General features: G+C 50.5%; 1 protein-coding gene across 3 annotated transcripts in view; it reads left to right on the forward strand.

Moving 5' to 3' along the window:
- The window catches only part of YEATS2 (YEATS domain containing 2), a 1,498,478-nt gene that overhangs the window by 188,456 nt on the left and 1,292,068 nt on the right, over positions 1 to 17,954 (forward strand). For all 3 annotated transcript variants that reach the window (XM_086943990.1, XM_086943991.1, XM_086943992.1), the window contains exon 4: positions 6,038 to 6,130. In XM_086943990.1, the coding sequence (XP_086800116.1) occupies positions 6,038 to 6,130 (93 nt within the window). The remainder of the gene's footprint in view (positions 1 to 6,037; positions 6,131 to 17,954) is intronic.

Here is a 17,954-nt window from a genome sequence, read left to right on the forward strand (position 1 = left end):
TCTCTCTGAGGTTCTCCTCTTTCTTCTCTCTCTTGCCCAGCAGGGCTCTGCTCTGGGCACTATCAAGGGCTATCTTTCAGCTCTTTCAGCCTTTCTGAGGCTGCCTGACCAACCTTCTTTGTTCAAGTCCCCTATCGTAAACAGATTCCTGAAAGGCATCACTCATACCTTTCCTCCTGTTCCCTTCATGATGCCTCAGTGGGACTTGAACCTGGTTCTAACGTTTCTGATGTGCGCTCCCTTTGAGCCACTTCACAACTGTCCTCTTCGCCTTCTTTCTCTGAAGACTGCCTTCCTGGTTGAGGAGAGTGAGTGAGCTCCAGGCTCTGTCTTGTAAGCCTCCTTTCCTTTCAGTCCATCCGGACAAGGTTGTATTGCGGACAAGGCCCTCCTTCCTCCCCAAGGTAGTCACGGCCTTCCACATTGGGCAATCCATCACGTTGCCCACCTTCTTTCCGCCTCCGCACCCCTCGCGAGAGGAGGAGAGGCTCCACCGTCTGGACCCAAAACGTGCGCTCTCATTTTATCTGAACTGCACACAACAGATTTGGGTGGATGATCAACTCTTTGTTGGGTACGCGGGTGCTAAGAAAGGGAAAGCGGTGCACAAGCGGACCATCTCCCGGTGGATTATCTTGTGCATCCAGGCGTGTTACTCCTTGGCTAAGAAGGAACCCCCTGCTGGGCTGAGGGCTCATTCCACTCGAGTCACGGCCACTACTACTGCCTTGGGCCGAGGTGTGCCCTTGCAGGACATTTGCCAGGCAGCTACGTGGGCCTCGCTGCACACGTTTGCAAGACACTATTGCCTGGACAGTCAAGTCAGGAGGGACGGCTACTTTGGCCGTTCCGTCCTCCAGGACTTTCTGGTGTGATTATTGGTTCGCAGACCCACCACCACGGGGATGGTATTGCTGGGGTATCTATTCTAAGGTAAGGAATCTATCAATAACGTGTCTCTTTCAGATGCACAAGTTACTACTTGTGTAACGATATATCTGTAAGAGACATTAGTTAGTGATAGATTCCTTACCGACCCACCCATCCTCCCCGTTCTGCGAACCGATATCTAGGGTTAAGGTCATCCCCTTTCAGGGCCCTAGTTTCTTGGCACCAGTGTTGGTTTTTGTCATGGCTCTGAGCTTCTGGCGCGGAAAAGCTGTGGCTAAGAACTGACGTCAGCACGCGGAGGCGGCGTCTAAGTACTCCGACGACGTCATCACGGCGCCCTCGACGCCGACGACGGACGCGGAGCCGCAGACGCCGCCTACCGACGCGCAAGGGTACTGCTACGCAAAAGTTTCCTGATCCAGTCTGACGCCTGGGGATATTCTAAGGTAAGGAATCTATCACTAACTAATGTCTCTTACAGATATATCGTTACACAAGTAGTAACTTGTGCAACAGCACCAAAGGCAGAGGACGTGGAAATAATAACACCAGGTCCTCAGCAAATACCAAACAGTGAAGTCTTGTCACTTCCCCCGGACCATTTAACACCGGTCGGGGGACGACTACAGCAGTTCCTGCCAGTCTGGGAAGGCATTACCACAGACCAGTGGGTGAGGCAACTTATCCAGTTCGGGTATTGTTTAGAACTGACATCCACTCCACCCGACATACCACCAAGACACCATCCTATGTCCGCAGAGCACTTACATTTATTACAGCAAGAAGTGGCCAGCATGCTGCAAAAAGGGGCCATAGAACTGGTGCCTCTAGAGGAGCACGGAACAGGGGTGTAGTCTCTCTATTTCTTAGTCCCAAAGAAGGTCGGGTCTCTCAGACCCATTCTGGATCTGAGACCCTTGAACCTATACATCCTTTCAGAACATTTCCACATGCTGACTCTGCAGCAGGTCCTGCCATTGCTCAGTCAGGGGGATTTCCTGGCAACTCTGGATCTGAAGGATGCGTATTTCCATATACCCATACATCAGGCACACAGGAAATACCTCAGGTTCACTATACAGAACAGGCATTACCAGTTCAAGGTACTACCCTTTGGAGTGGCCACTGCTCCCAGAGTGTTCACCAAGTGCTTGGCGACCGTGGCGGCACACCTTCGGAGGCAACACATTCAGGTCTACCCTTACCTGGACGACTGGCTTGTGCAAGCGAAGTCGGCCCAGCAGTGCACCAGCCACGTGTCCCGCACAATTCATCTTCTGCACAGTTTGGGATTTTCTCTGAACTATCCCAAGTCGCATCTTCAGCCCGCTCAAGTACAGCAATACTTGGGAGCGACGTTGGACACTGTGACAGCTACAGCCCAGGCGAACTCAGTGCGAATCGACAGCATGCAACTGCTGATTCACAAATTCAGGCCACAACACTCACTACAGGCGCGAGTGTTTCTGCAGTTGATAGGCATGATGGCCTCCTGCATCTTCATAGTCCTGCACGCGAGACTGCACATGCGTCCGCTCCAAGAGTGTTTAGCACGACAGTGGAATCAGGCTCAAGGACAATTGAAAGACCTAGTGTTGGTGACCAGTCGTGCGTACAACTCTCTGCATTGGTGGAATCAATGCAACCTTTGCAAGGGACGACCGGTCCAAGAGCCTGTACCACAAATAGTGCTCACGACGGACGCATCCCTCCTGGGGTGGGGGGCGCATCTCCTTCACTATACAGTGCAGGGACTATGGTCGGATCAACAGAAGAAGATGCACATCAATCTGCTGGAATTGATGGCAATCTTCATGGCACTGAAGGCTTTCAAGATACATCTGTGCAACAAGGTCGTGTTGATCCGGACGGACAACATGACGGCCATGTCTTACATTCAGAAGCAGGGAGGTACTCACTCTCCACAGATGTCACACTTGGCTCAGAGCATGTGGAAGTGGGCCATTCAGAGGAACATTTTCCTCATGGCGGAGCACCTCCCGGTCCAGGACAACCAGATGGCGGATCTACTCAGCAGGCACAGCCATCAGGTGCACGAGTGGGAGATTCATCCCTCGGTGCTGCAACCGTACTTCCAGCAGTGGGGACATCCAGACATCGACCTGTTCGCTACAAACGAGAACGCAAAATGCCCAAACTTCACCGCCAGGTTCCCACACCCGCAATCTCAGGGCAATGCGATATGGATGAACTGGTCAGCCAGATTTGTGTACGCTTTTCCTCCGGCCCGCTCATACCTCTGTTGGCACGGAAACTCAGACAGCACTCGATAACTCTCATCCTGGTTGCTCCAACTTGGGCGAGGCAAGCGTGGTACACCACGTTCCTAGAACTTTCCGTGGTGCCTCATCAAAGACCGCTTCTTACACCCAGTCTTCTCACCCAGAGCCATGGCGAAGTTCAGCACCCAGATCCGCAACAGTTAATCCTTGCGATATGGCTCCTGAAGTCATAGAATTTGGGTATCTGAATCTGCCTCCTGATTGTATGGACAGGATGTATGACGTTACAACGCATACTTTTACTCCGCATACCATTACAACGCGGTATTCACAACGCATACCACTACAACGCATAGCGCTTTGGGGTGCTGGATAGTGGTAAGTATAATTTACTATTCTAACTCCAGTCCCCGTGGACCCTAGGGAAGGTGTTGGATAGTAAATTAAACTTACCTCTTATCCTAGAGCGCCCCCCAGCGCTATGCGTTGTAATGGTATGCGTGTTAATGCCTGCGTTGTAGTGGTAGTGCGTTGTAAAAAATGCGTTGTAACAGGTGAATACCGTATGGACATCATCAAGGAGGCAAGACGGCCTACCACTAGGGCCTGCTAGGCTGCCAAATGGAAACGTTTTGTCATTTACTATTCCAACCATAACATAAACCCGCTGGATGCATCAACACACAACATTATTTGTTACCGGTTACATTTATACAGATGCAATCTGGCATATAGTTCTATACGTATTCATTTGGCGGCAATAGCGGCTTACTTACAGAACAGGCAACACCTTTCACTGTTCCGAGTGCCAGCCATAAAGGCTTTTATGGAGGGACTTAAACGAGTCATTCCACCCAGAAGACCACCTTCACCGGTCTGGAATCTTAATATAGTTTTGACCAGACTGATGGGACCTCCTTTCGAACCTCTCCACTCTTGCGAGATACAGTTCCTAACTTGGAAGGTTGCCTTCTTAATAGCGATCACGTCGCTGAGACGGGTTAGCGAGCTGCAAGCCCTAACCATTCAAGAACCTTTTATACAGGTTCACGCAAATAGGGTGGTGCTACGCACTAACCCTAAATTCATGCCCAAGGTAGTTTCTCAGCTCCACATTAATCAAACTATTGAACTGCCAGTTTTCTTCCCTAATCCAGACTCAGTAGCAGAAAGATCACTGCACACATTAGACGTCAATCGAGCTCTCCTGTACTATATAGACAGGACGAAGGATTTCAGGAAGACTAAACAACTCTTTGTTGCTTTTTCACCACAGCACAAGGGCAAACCCATTTCCAAATCAGGTATAGCCAGATGGATTGTTAAGTGTATTCAGATTTGTTATCAGAAGGCTAAACGCACACTAACAGTCCCCCCAAGAGCGCATTCCACACGCAAGCTAGGGGCATCCATGGCTTTCCTGGGTAACATTCCATTAGAGGACATATGTAGAGCAGCCACATGGAATAACATACATACATTCACCAACCACTACTGTGTTGATGTACATTCCAAGCAGCAAACTGCTGTAGGACAGGCTGTTCTTAAGTCCCTCTTTCAGGCTGCTGCAGCTGGCTCGGGCAACCACCGCTAAGGGAGAAACTGCTATTTATTCTATGCACAAGATATGAATTTAGCGGCCCACATGCCTCGAACGGAATATGCTACTTACCAGAATGCATCTGTTCTTGGCATGTAGGGCCGCTAACATTCATATCGCCCGCCCATCCTCCCCGGTGCCTGTCGCAGCTGTAGTAGTCAGAATTGTTTGTAAGCATGGTCATCAAGTATTGTATTGGACTCCATCTCTTCCACAATGGCGAAAAAAAATCTGAGGATGGAGATGATGCCCATGCGCACTGTAGTCCAGGGGCACAACAGAGGTAAGGTGGGGGTCCGTGCTGGTTTGTTGAGGGCAAGACGCGCAGCCGTATTTTGAACCACTTGTAATTTGGATACCAGGTCCTCCCTTGCTCCAATTGTCACTGGAAGTCCTGTTCCTTTTCCCTGGCTGAGTGGCTTTTCAAGCGACATCTTTTTAATGCATTTCGTAATCATTTCGTATAAGCCCTTGTGTGCAGCACCCCCTGTTATAAGAGTCATTTGCTGGCCCCAATCTTTTAATGAGAGGGCCATCGCCTTATAAAAGTGCTCCCCCTGTTTCTTTTTATCTTTGTATATTTAAAAACGCTCTCCCTATTTTTACTTATCATGTATATCTATGCAAAGTCGCCCAGGACACGGGGGCATGTTTTATGCTGTTTTACGCTGATTCAATATGTTGATGTTTATCACATGGTTGTAAGTTGCACCCTTTTACAATTTTAACAAATCAAATAAAGGTATTTATGACACTTGCATTTCGTAATCATTCCCCTCAATTTCGTATTACTTTAGAACCTCTAGGTGCTTCACACTGTCTTGTCCTGATGATTTTCTTATAACTGAGACACAAGGTTGGAAATTCGACACTACAGCAAGCACACTGTTGTTTACTCAGAAATATGAGAAACTGTTTGGCATACCTGTATCTGCATACCAAGCCATTGATTGTTTATGAAGTTGTTAACTTTTGTCTATGCACACCCGCATTCATCTACACTGTTTACATTGAGTGATCACCGGGGCACTGACCACCTTATGTGCTGTTCTTCTGATTCACATGTGCATTAAAATGCCATTACATTGGCAAGTTGATCTTTGTTCTGTTAATTTCTTTGGTAGTTTGGGTACTATGAGTATTAACCCTGTAACTACAAAATGAGCCCATCGTGATGACCTAGGTTCTTTAGGTGTATAGGGTTGTCCTTGCCTCCCATTATTACTGAATGGAAACAAGGCTACACTGGATGATGTCACACTTGTAATTTCGGGCTCTAATGTACATCAATTTTATTTTTCAGCGCCTGCTCGATGCCAGAAGAATGATGGACAAGCTGCGAGCCTGTATTGTAGCCAATTATTATGCATCTGCTGGTCTACCCAAAGTTCAAGAGGTAAAATTAATACATTTTCATAGCGAATAGAAAAACACAAAATCTTTGAAAGCTTTCCCCCAATGCTTGAGCATCTTGGGAATTGAGCTCTTTCCACATACTGACAATATTTATACACCCCCTATAATAGCAATGGAATCAAATTAATTAAAAGTTCTTATGTGAAAGGAAAACCTTTCATAGGTGAACATATGTATTTCGTCAACATTTTGGTTGCAACCATGAAGGTAGAGAGCATCGGCCCTCCATTGGAATTATGCTGCCTAAGTTGGGTATACCTTACAACATATAATGTTTTTAAATGTTGGCATGTATGTTAGCAGTTAAAATACTTTATGCATCAAGTGAATTGAGCAACGTCTTCAAGGGTTCGGCACCTCTTGTCACCATCACTCTATATCCCACAGAAAAGTTTAAAGCAAATATCTTGATTGTGAGAATAGAAGACATTGACATTTTGAATAGTTGGAGTTATGCATGTATGCTGAGATCCATCAAATACAGTCAAAAATGGAGGGTCCATTCATTTACAATTGTTTTAAGTCGATCATATTGCTACATAAGCCTAGAAATGGAACTTAAATTACGGGAGAGTCCACTCCCCTTTAACTAATGGGAACTTGATGTATCTTAATATACATTGAAGTTTGAGATAGCTGATCTAATTCTATTTGAGTACCAAGTGAAAAACATATAAAAGTTTATTTAGAATGATCTTCTTGGTCATGTTGCCTCTTCCACCTGTTAATCGCAGATCTACATTTCTTTAGCAAAGGTTCTCAAAATATGCATGTATATGAATAAAGTGCAGTTTATGAGGTCAGCCCATGTATATCATGACCTAGATACTTATGGTCTGATTTAGACTTCGGTGGATGGGTATCCTGCAGAAAGGTGAGTGATATCCTGCTCGCTTTATCACAAGTGCCATTGGATATAATATACTTGTAATAAGACGAAACGTGTATACGTCAGGTTTATGACGGAGTAATCCATCTGCCAAACTGTAAATCAGACTCTTCATCTCTGTCACCAGGTGCTTCCCCCATATTGAGTATTTTACAAGATCCTCCCCCAAATTCTCTTACAAGTATTTGTCAGCTGAAAAGCATTGTGAGGGGGTTGTAAGGTAAATATAAATATTATCCATATAAGCCATGATATTAGTGCGAACATAAAGTACAATGAAGGGTGATCCACATGTGAAGATGAATGTGAGCAATAAGAAGTTCCAAGCTCGGTGTGAATAACAGATGAAGTGGGCACTCCTCTTGTGTTGTGGCGATAGGTTGCTATTCTTGCCATCACGCACCTTTTAACTTTGGGGCTAGATTACAGCTGACCAAATCTGACTAATACATTGAGATCTTATCCAGAAGTGGGGACAAAGCTTCCACAAATACAGAAAAGAAATAATGTTGAATGCCTTTTTCTGGTCAAGGAGGAGCATGGCCATAGGATAGAGGTAGCATTGCAGAATAAATATTATTATTGTGTGGTTGATGTGATCCATTGTCCTCCGCCCTGGCACATAACCATGCTGGCATTTGGAAGCGAGACTTCTGAGTTAGTAGTGCTACTCAGTGAGTTAGCTTCTTAGCAAATAGCTTGATGTCCTTACGTTAGAGTGACATCAAATGTTAAGTCATTCACTCAAGAGGATTTCCACTTTTTGTGAAGTACCATATTCATTCTGTTATGTGAGCCTGGTGCACCCACCGTCTTTGTGAAGGTTCCAAAAACACAATTGGTGCTAAATATTCAATACAAACTTCATTCAATTGAAATAACCATCATACTCTGCAGATTTATCACTGGACAAACTCTTAACTCTATAATCTGTTTTTGCATAGCAAAAATAGTATGGGTTAAACATTTCAAACTCTTTTTTTCCGCGAATGATCCCAAAAGGTCCTTCACTAGCACATAGTACTAAAATTAATGGTTATAATCTATGACAGTCATAGTTAGTAATTTGTTTAATATGATATATTTTCTTTTAGTATCGATTACTCATATTTTTACAAAAGATGCAAAGGTGCCCATCAGCTTCCCATTCAGGGCACAATCAGAGGGTACCCCCGACCCCCCCCCCCCCCCCCCCCCTTTTGACTGAGCTGTTAAATATAGTTCATTACTGGGACCTGAAACTAAAATAACCAGGGCACCAGATTGTGTGATTACTCTCCATCTAGTAATGTCCGATTTAAATGGGGATTTGCAGTTTATGTATAATTTATCGCCTTCAAAAAGCAATCAATATATGCTGCTAATAGTCACCCAAGAATGAAACCTGCCTCGATAGGCAGAATTAACTATAATGCTTTGCAGTTTGGTGGGTGCTATCTTTAATAAAGTTTTTGTAATCCAATTTCTCAAGCATAAGTCTATAAGAACCTCACAGCTAACTCTCCTACCCTCAGTTAAAAAATGAGATGCTCCCTAGACAAGACACTTGTGGCAATGCCCCAGTCAGCAACTCAGTGAATAAGCAGATAAGCCCAGGGGTCTGTAAATCCCTTAAACAATGTACTATCCATTAGGTTAGGAAGTCTATCTTTCCTATGACCCTTGCCAGTAGAGAGGGATAATCTTGCCTTCTTAACTTCCTTTTAGATTTAAAGTATTTTATTGCAGCATTGAAAGAAAAAGGACAACATTACAAACAAGTAACCACAGGTGCCCCCCGCGAAATAGTGTATACAGTTCAACATAGACATGAAATCCATTTGTGCAGTGTGATGGGCACATCCTGTTCCAGAGTCGCATGGCCAGTGCACCTGAAGACGGGGACAAACCAAAAGGAGAAAGAAAAACAAACCCCCCCCCCCAACCAACTGCCCCCCCCAACCCTCCTGACTCCCCCCCCCCCGCCCCCAGTACTGTGCTATCAAACTTCCTTCTTTTCACTATGGCAGCGTAGTCAACCGTCCCCCCCTCTAGCTAACTACTCGGGCAACTCAGATGGGCGGGTCTGGCGGAGGCGTCAGCCGTAGCAATCTGAGATATCTAGGGCAAGTAATTTCTTTGAATTCTGACCTTAACAGTGTGTGAAATGGTGACCACAGCTCCTCAAATGTGTCCACCTCCCCCGCTACCACCAGGGACATCTTTTCCATGCCTAAGACATGCCACAATCTATGTAGCCAACCAACAACAGTAGGAGGCGTGGTAGTGCGCCAGTGAATGAGTATATTCTGTATTGCCGATCCCAGGGCGATCGCTATCTGCCTACCCTTCTTAGCTCTTAGTCGGTACATCAAATCATTTGGCAAGCCAAGTAGAACATAGGCAGGAAAGCGGGGTAATTCAATCTCAAAGCATTGGTCAACCTCGTTCAGCACCTCCTCCCAGTAAGGAGTCAGTAGGGGACATTCCCATAGTATATGAGTGAGTGTGCCAGCCTGTCCGCAGTCTCGCCAGCAGGTCTTGGGTATTGAGTGGTTCATTTCGTGAAGTTTCTCGGGGGTGCGATACCAGTAAGTGGAAATTTTCGTGAAAGTCTTTGTAAGCCCAGTGTGGTAAGCAGAGTGTCGTGCCCGGTAGGAGATGTGGTCCCAGTCAGTGTGGCTCAGCGATCGCCCCAGCTCCCAACGTTCTCTCCCGGGATTGTAGATGTGAAAGGGGGGAGGTTGCAACAATTTATAAAGGTCAGAGATAAGCTTGGCGTCCGAGGAGCGAGTCACCAACCAACGCTCATATGCCGTGAGTTTCCGGTCCGCCGAGGCTCGTACCTGCGGCTGGAGCGCCCAGTGGCGCGCCTGCATGTATCTCATGCGCTCCGTCTCGGGCAGACCGAAGTCCCGCCGTAGATCCTGGAAGGAGACGGCACCCTCCGGGCCATTTATGTGGAATAGGGCGGAGCAACGGGCCGCCCGCCAGAGCTCAAAGGCTCCCGGTTCCATACCCGGGCTAAAGTCCGGGTTTCCGATTATTGGAGTAAAAGGAGAAGGAAAGGTGGTAAAGTCGTGTTTGGTGGACACGGAGTCCCACATCCGGAGCGGGACCCGCGTGATGAAGGACGCATAGAGGTTGGGGGGGCGGTGGGCCCTCCGCAGGAAGGGCACTTCCTGCAGCGTCCTGCCCGCCACCGCCTGGTCCTGAAACAACCAGTGTTTACCTGATTCCCACCGGCTCCACTCTACTAGGTTGCGCAGTTGAGCAGCTTGGAAATACTTGTGCAAGTCCGGTATACCAAGGCCACCAGACTCAGGCGCTAGCGTGGCTATGGCTCTCTTGAGCTTAGGTTTGCGACCCTGCCACACAAAGCGTGTTATATCAGACTGAGTCTGTCCGAGCCATCCCTTGGGGGGTTGCAACGGGAGGGCCCGAAAGAGATACAGGACTTGCGGTAGAAGGGTCATTTTCACCGCGGCAACCCTGCCCAGCAACGACAACGTGCCCTTGCCCCAACGGGCCGGTTCCTCCTTGATCTTCTTACTTAAGGCCGTATAGTTGGCCGCGACCATAGCCGGAAGAGAGGGTGCTAGGAGAATCCCCAAATAGGGTACTTTGTCTTTAGACCAGCTCAGCGGAAATAGCCTCTGTAAGTCAGCCCTGGTGGCGCCGGACAGCGAGATGTCGAGGGCCGCCGATTTCCCAAGGTTTACCTTGAAACCCGCTAGTCGCGAAGGTTTCCAGCTCTTCAATACAAGCAGGCAACGACCTCCCAGGGTCGTCGAGCGTCAATATCACGTCGTCCGCGTAAAGACTAAGGGTGTGGTGGAATTCCCCCATGCGGACGCCTGTGACATTGGGGTTCTGGCGAACTCTTTGTGCGAACGGCTCCATATAAAGAGCGAAAAGCAGTGGCGACAGTGGGCACCCCTGTCTGGTGCCCCTCTCTATCGCAAATTGCCGGGAGCTGCAACCGTTCACCCTCAACACCGCGGACGGGAATCGGTAGCAGTTGAATACCAGGTGCCTAAACCTCTCTCCTATGCCAAATTTACTCAATACCTTCTCCAAGTAAGGCCAATGCACTCTATTGAACGCCTTCTCCGCGTCAATGGAAAGGAGCATGCGTTCCCCGGGTATTCGTGAGGCCTTCCCCAGTATGTGGGTCACCCTTTTAGTATTATCGACAGTCTGCCGGCCCGGGACAAACCCGGCCTGATCCGGGTCAACCATACCCGGGAGGTGGAGTGCCAGACGTGCCACTAGAATACTGGTGAAGATCTTCAGGTCTGAATTCAAAAGTGAAATCGGCCGGTAGGATCCGCATTCAGTCCGGTCCTTGCCCGGTTTAGGGATCACCGACCCCGTCGCCTGAAGGAACTCCGGAGGGATAGCGCCCGGTTCAGAGAACGAATTAAACAGGCGCGTCAACAGTGGTGCAAGGTCCTGGCAAAAGGTCTTGTAAAAGAGAGGGATAAAACCGTCGGGCCCCGGGGCTTTCCCGTGTTTGAGTCGGGAGATAGCCGTAACCACCTCCTCAATCCGGATCTCCCGCTCAAGATATTGGGCCTGGTCCGGCGTAAGGGACGGGAGCGACACCGACTCCAAATAGTCAGTCTCGGCTCGCGCTGAGGGGGGGACACCGGCGTAGAGATCAGCGTAGTAACCACGGAAAACGTCCGCAATCTGGCCATCCTCCGTGACTGACCCTCCAGTGGGGGCCGCCAGCTCTTTCACCCGATGCTGCTGGTGTTGTACACAGAGTTTATGCGCAAGAAGCCGGCCACACCTGTCTCCGCCAGTGTGGTATTTGTGTTTCAGGCGAAGTACAGCGTACTCCGCTCTGTCGTGTCGAGCGCGGACAGGAGCTTTCTGGCGGCCTTAAGTTGCCTCCAGACTCGAGGGGCTCCTGTCCGTTGATGCACCTGTTCTAGCTCCCTCACCTGGCGTGTAAGTTCGTCCTTTTTAAGCTGACGGTCTTTATTCTCTGCCGAGGAGTTAGCAATAAACTCGCCGCGGAGCACTGCCTTCAAGGCGGCCCATTGCGTCGCGCGGGTGGTGTCATCATTGTCATTATTACGCTTATATTCCTCTATGGACTCGCGGATATGTTTCACCACGGATTGTTTGTGCAGCAGAGTGTCCCTGAGACGCCAGACCCCTCGTGAGGGAGACACCGGAGGTAGCCGGAAAGTGCCCTCCACTGGGGCATGATCTGAGAGAGACAGGACCCCTATGTCGGCGGCCGAGGCCAGCTCGTACATCGGGCCCGTCACCAGGAGATGGTCCAATCTTGCATAGGATTTGTGGGCGTGTGAATAGTAGGAATAGGCGCGGGTCGCAGGGTGGAGGCGGCGCCACATGTCGTGCATATCAAGATCCTCCAAACGGGAACGAACCGAGCCCGAGAGCTCTCCCGATTGTAGGCGCCTTTGCACCGACCTGTCCAGGGACGCATCAAATACCATATTCAAGTCCCCCCCAATCACGATGTGTCTGTCAGGAGTGGATGTCACGTCTTCCAGTGCCCTGTGCAGAAACTGATCCTGATGTTCGTTGGGGCTATATATGGAGCCGCCAGTCAACACTAGACCCCCCACCCTGACTCTATACGCCAGAAGCCTCCCCTTTTGTTCCGCAACCTTTTGCATTGCCTCCCCTTTGAACCTCCTAGAGTATCATGAGTGCTACACCTGCTGTTTTGGAAGCGCAGGAAGAGAAAAGCTGCGTGGGGAACTTTGGGGTCCGTAGCCTGTGACAGTCTTTAGCTAGAAGATGAGTCTCCTGTAGAAGACAGATGTCTGCCTGTGACTCTTCCAGGAGGGACAGTACAGCCTTCCGTTTAACCGGGTTATTCAGCCCCTTCACATTCAGGGTAACAATCTTAAGGGCCATCAGTGAGGGGAATACCAGCATCGCTCTTTAAGGCGGACACGGTCCGCCGGGCGAAACTCAAAGGCATCAACGTGCGGCCACAGCACACAGTGATAGTAAACCACCTCATAGCACAGTACAGTCCCCGAGCCCCCAAACCCCCCAACTGTGAGGACCCCCTCCCTGGAACCCCTCTCTCCCCCGCTGCCTAGTGAACGCCTCAAACCCCAAACTCACCCATTCAACTCCCCTGCCCACCCCCCTCATCCCAAACCAAGCAGAGTACTTCATTGTCCCAGTCTGGTCCTCAACGGACAAGGCCGTGGAAAGTCGTTCAATTGGACGTCCAGCCACCACCTCCAGCGCCCCCGCCACCCCCCACCCCCGGAACCCCCGCACCTGCGATGAAGATAGGCTACTGCAGGCTCCCCCGGAGCATGTTCAGGCCGTCAAGGCCACATCGCCATTCGCCGTAGTCCTGGAAGCCTCCTGTATGGCGCTGGACATTTCTGCCCTGATTGTAGGCGAGTCGGGTCTCGCGGGCGGCGGGAATCGCCGTTCCCCCGACTAGCTGCCAGCCATCCCGCGTGCTCCGCCTGCGACGAGGCGCCGGGGTGTCCGTGTCCGATGCAGTGATTCCCAGCACCCCGCAAATATCCTGGAGGGACCGGAGCTGGTGCAGAGTTCCGTTCCAGCGAAAGATGAGGCGGAAAGGGTGCCCCCACGAGTACTGTGTGCCATGTTCCCTCAAGAAGTCCGTAGCAATTTTAAAGGCCTTCCGTTTCTGCAGTGTTATTGCGGACAGGTCCTGGTAGAGAGCCACCGGGTGATCTCTGAAGCGTAAAGGCTGTTGTCGTCGGGCCTCACGAAGAATCCGCTCCTTCAGGGGGAAATCCGGCAAGAAAGCTAAAATGTCCGGAGGAGGCGCACAGGCCCTGCGAGGCCGACCAACTCTATGTGCTCTGTCGATCCGGAGTGGGAAGTCTTCCGATTCTCCCAGAATTTCACGGAACAGGGCTCCTAAGTAGGCGGCCGCGTCCTCACCCTCCTCGCTGGACGGAACGCCTCGGACCCTTATGTTGTTACGTCTGGACCTGTTTTCAAGGTCTTCGGCATGGGCCTGTAGGTCAATCTGCTGGTCCCTCAGCCTCAGTACCTCCTGTTGCAAGTGAGTGATTTCCTCATCCCTAGAGTGGCCAGCCGCCTCCACCGTGTTCACTCGTTCTCCCAGGGAGTCCACCTCTCTCCGGATCTCCCGGACCTCCCCGGCCACCTCTTGCTTCAGGGCTTGAAAGTCCTCCCTCAAAGAGCTAAACAGTGACTCCAGGAATGATCTAGTCACCGGGGGTTCCCCGCCTTTTGCGCCCCGAGAGCTAGTCGGGGGGCTCGGAGCTCGTTGGTTCCTGGCTTGCCTCGGGGGGCGCCTCTTCCCAGCATGTCCGGCAAGGTCCGGTCACCTTTCTTCGACCCTCTGGCATTCGACATCGCGGAGTGGGGGGGATCACCAAAGCCCACGAGCTGTGGCGAGGAGGCAATACAGACCCGGGCAGCAGTGGAGCAGTAGGTGGCGATCCACTCCGCTCGCGCCAATGTGGACCCGATCCCAATGAGGCGCCTCCAATCGCCGTGAGCGAGGGTTGCTCCAAGAGACCGATGCAATCGCTCCGCTCCCGTCCAAGATGGTCGTCCGCCACGGCCGGGGGAGCCAGCGCCGGTGTGGCGTAGTCTCGTCTCCCGGACTATGTGTGTGCTATTCCGCTCCGCCCAAGGTTGAAGTCCAGGTCTGCCGGTATGAGAGGGACAGTCCTCCAAGTGATCGTCCCAGAACACCACATCCGGCGATTCCGGCTAGGCCCGCTCTCGGGGATCGCAGCAGTCCTTCCCCACTGGTCCACTCGATGATCACATGGCTGAAGGCCGGTCGTGCGAGTCGTTCAGCATTTGGGACCGGAGAGGGGTTAGGTCTCGTGGGCCGCGAAGGCGACCGTGGGTGCCGGAGGGGCTGGCAGCGCCTGGCAGTGGCTAAGGGCGGGGCTCAGGGCCGGGCCACGCGGCGCAGGCCTCACGGCCTACCTGATCCCCGGGCTTGCGTAGCTGCTCCGCCTCCTCACTCTCCGCTAGCGCGGCTCCGCTCTGCCAAGGGAGGTCGTTTCAGGCCACAGCGGGGTCGTAGTGTCGGGACGCCTGCAAGCCGTTGGTCTACTCCGTGCTACTGGCCTCCCTCGCTGGGTTACCGAGGCCCCGCGATCGAGGTGTTCCCGGTCCTTTTGGCGGTTCCTCTGGAGGCCCTCGCCGCTGGCCGGTTCCCAAGCGGCCCCGCCGTCGCAGCAAGGAGACTGAGGGCTGCGGGCTGCTCCACACCACCACGGGGAGCACTGGGTGCGTTACCCGCTCGATCCGGGGGAGATCAGCGGTATAAAAAGGTGCAGGTTTTCCAGGGGCTCGGGAGCTCACGGCAAGAGCGTCCTCTCAGCCCGCCATCTTGGCCCGCCCCCCCTTAACTTCCTTTTATCAAAATATTAGCTATTGTAAACCCTGTTCTGTCACCCTCTGTGATAACTGTGCAAGGAAGGGGTCAAATAATTTCTTCTAAAGAATGCTATACAAGGTGAGGAAAGTCTGAATTAATCAGCCTTAGAAATCATAGACCTTATATGTTTCTGTTAGCAGAATTTTGTGAAGCCATTTTAGAGCATTGCCAGCTTGTTTTGCAACTTTCCTTGTAAATCACCTGAGTTACCTCTACACAATGCATTTCTTTTTGCGTTTAAAAAGTCTTTACATTCTTTTAGACTACAGGGTGTAAGAAACAAATCGGTTTGTCTCAGTGCCGTACGGAAAATCCACATGCTTGTCATTTGGTTCATAGGCAATTGCCATTCCCCCAAATAAGCTTCAAAGCTTTCCCAAGCAATGCCAATATTGATCAATTTAATTAAAAATAACTGGCAATGGTTTTTTGGCTTTGCCCCAGTATTGGAACTTTCATAGATTCCCATGCTTTGTATCATTCCCCGTCGTCGGACTGGGAGTCTCGGTAATAAAAAATATCATAGTAGTAGGTACAAAAGAGAAAGGAAAGGCCTAGGCCTCATTCCCTTTTGTAACATATCCGCCTCTTTTTGTAAAAGAGACCAAACTCTAGGCGTCAGCCAATCAGAAGAGCCTCACCCTTAGAACCTTCCTGAAGGAACCTCAGAGCCTCAGATTTTCTACCGCACGTTGTGCTAGGGAGTCTCCATTGAGCTCTGCTCTATTTCTACTCTTTCAAAATCATTTCAACAGTTATTTCTTCAGAATTTTCTTCAGATTTCATCAGGAATCTCTTTTCTTCATCAAGATGTCTGAGGTTGAGAAGAAGAAAGCCCTTTTCTAGCCCTGTTCCACCTGTGGGAAGAAAAGGTTGTTTGTGGAGGACAAACACAAGGATTGCATCTACTGCCTGTATCCAGACCACAAGGCAGAGGACTGTAAGATTTGCCGCACTCTCTCCACCAAGACCTTGAGAGATTGTGCTGGAAGACTTCTTACATGGTTGCAGAGGCAGAAGGAAAGGAAACATGGAGTTTCCAGTGATGAGGAGGAATCGGCTTCCTGTGCTTCCTCAAGAAGGTCAGTAAAAAGGGGTAGAGGTTCCCCATCTTCCTCTGTTGGGCGCCCCTCAAAGGCTTCAAAGAAGACCCCCAGTGAGTCTGATGGCCGGGGTTCAGGAGGCCCCCCCCCACCACAGTGGGTCGGGAAAGGCAGAACTGGTTTCGCCTCCTAAGGGTGAGAAGACAGACCCAGCCTTCAAAAAACCCTCTTCACACTCTTCAGAGAGGAGTTCCAAGTCCTCTACGACGAAGACTTGGTCCCGTCGACGGGCTCGTCGACAGGAGCGTCGACGACGATTTCTCCGTCGTCGTCGAAGAAGAGCTCGACGACGGCTGCGTCGACGGGGAGTATGCCGTCGACATCGTCGATGAAGACGAAGACATCGTCGACGAAGAAAGCATCGCCGTCGACGACGGTGACGACGACAACTGGGCCGACGACGGTGTCGACGACGGTCATGTTGTCGACGAGTGCTTCGACGACGACAACAATTTCTACATCGACGGCGGGCTCGTCGTCGATGGTGTCGACGACGACATCTGCACTTCCTATCTCGTCGACGAGGATTTCTCCGGCGTCGATGGACCAGCCAACGATACTGGCGGCGGAAAGAAGGGTGACAATTTCTCTCACAAGGATCACGCCTGAAATGACATCCCCAAGGAGGGTAACCTTTTTACCCCCCACTATGTTACTGGACCAAGAGGACTCTGAAGGGGACGGTCAGGATAGTTTTGATTATGCGAATAGCCCATCTCAACTTCTCATCAAGAGTCAAGAAACAGACTCGGAGGAGGCATATGAACAAGGTGGAGGCGACTATCCACAAACAGACCACTCAGGGAACTATGAACCACGAGACATGGTTTCAGTCCCGACATCATTCCTGCATGACCTACACAAGATGCTGCAGGACTACAAGGCGAAGGGCGAGCGCCCAGTGCCGAGGAGGTCTACTCCTTCAACACCAATGAAGGATCAATCTTCGGTTGTCCCTCCCGTGCACCCGATACAAACCCCTCCTCAACCACAGCGGCCAGTGCCTCAGGCTGCGTCGGAACCAGCCGATGATCCCGATGGGGATCATGATAATGACACGGATGTGTCATCCGGTGATACTCAAGACTCAGATCGGGAAGGAGATGAGTACAATGACTACATCATCCCGGTTCAAGCTTCACCTCACCAAGACTTAGGTGACTCTCCCCCTGCTGACATCGGCAGCTTTCATCAACTGATGGAGCATGCAGCTGGACGGTTTAAATTGGTGTTGCCTGCTCAAACCACAGACTGTTTCTTATACGATTTTAAAGAAACTCGCCGCAAGACTACAAGATCAATTCCGATTGTGGAACATCTATGGGAGGAAGGTTTAAAGACCATGAAAAACCCAGCGACGGTGGTCCCTGTGCTACCGCGCCTTGATAAAAAGTATAAAGCGCCAGAGGATGGACCTGCA

The sequence above is a fragment of the Lissotriton vulgaris genome, chromosome 11, assembly GCF_964263255.1.
Source record: "Lissotriton vulgaris chromosome 11, aLisVul1.2, whole genome shotgun sequence".
NCBI lineage: Eukaryota > Metazoa > Chordata > Amphibia > Caudata > Salamandridae > Lissotriton > Lissotriton vulgaris.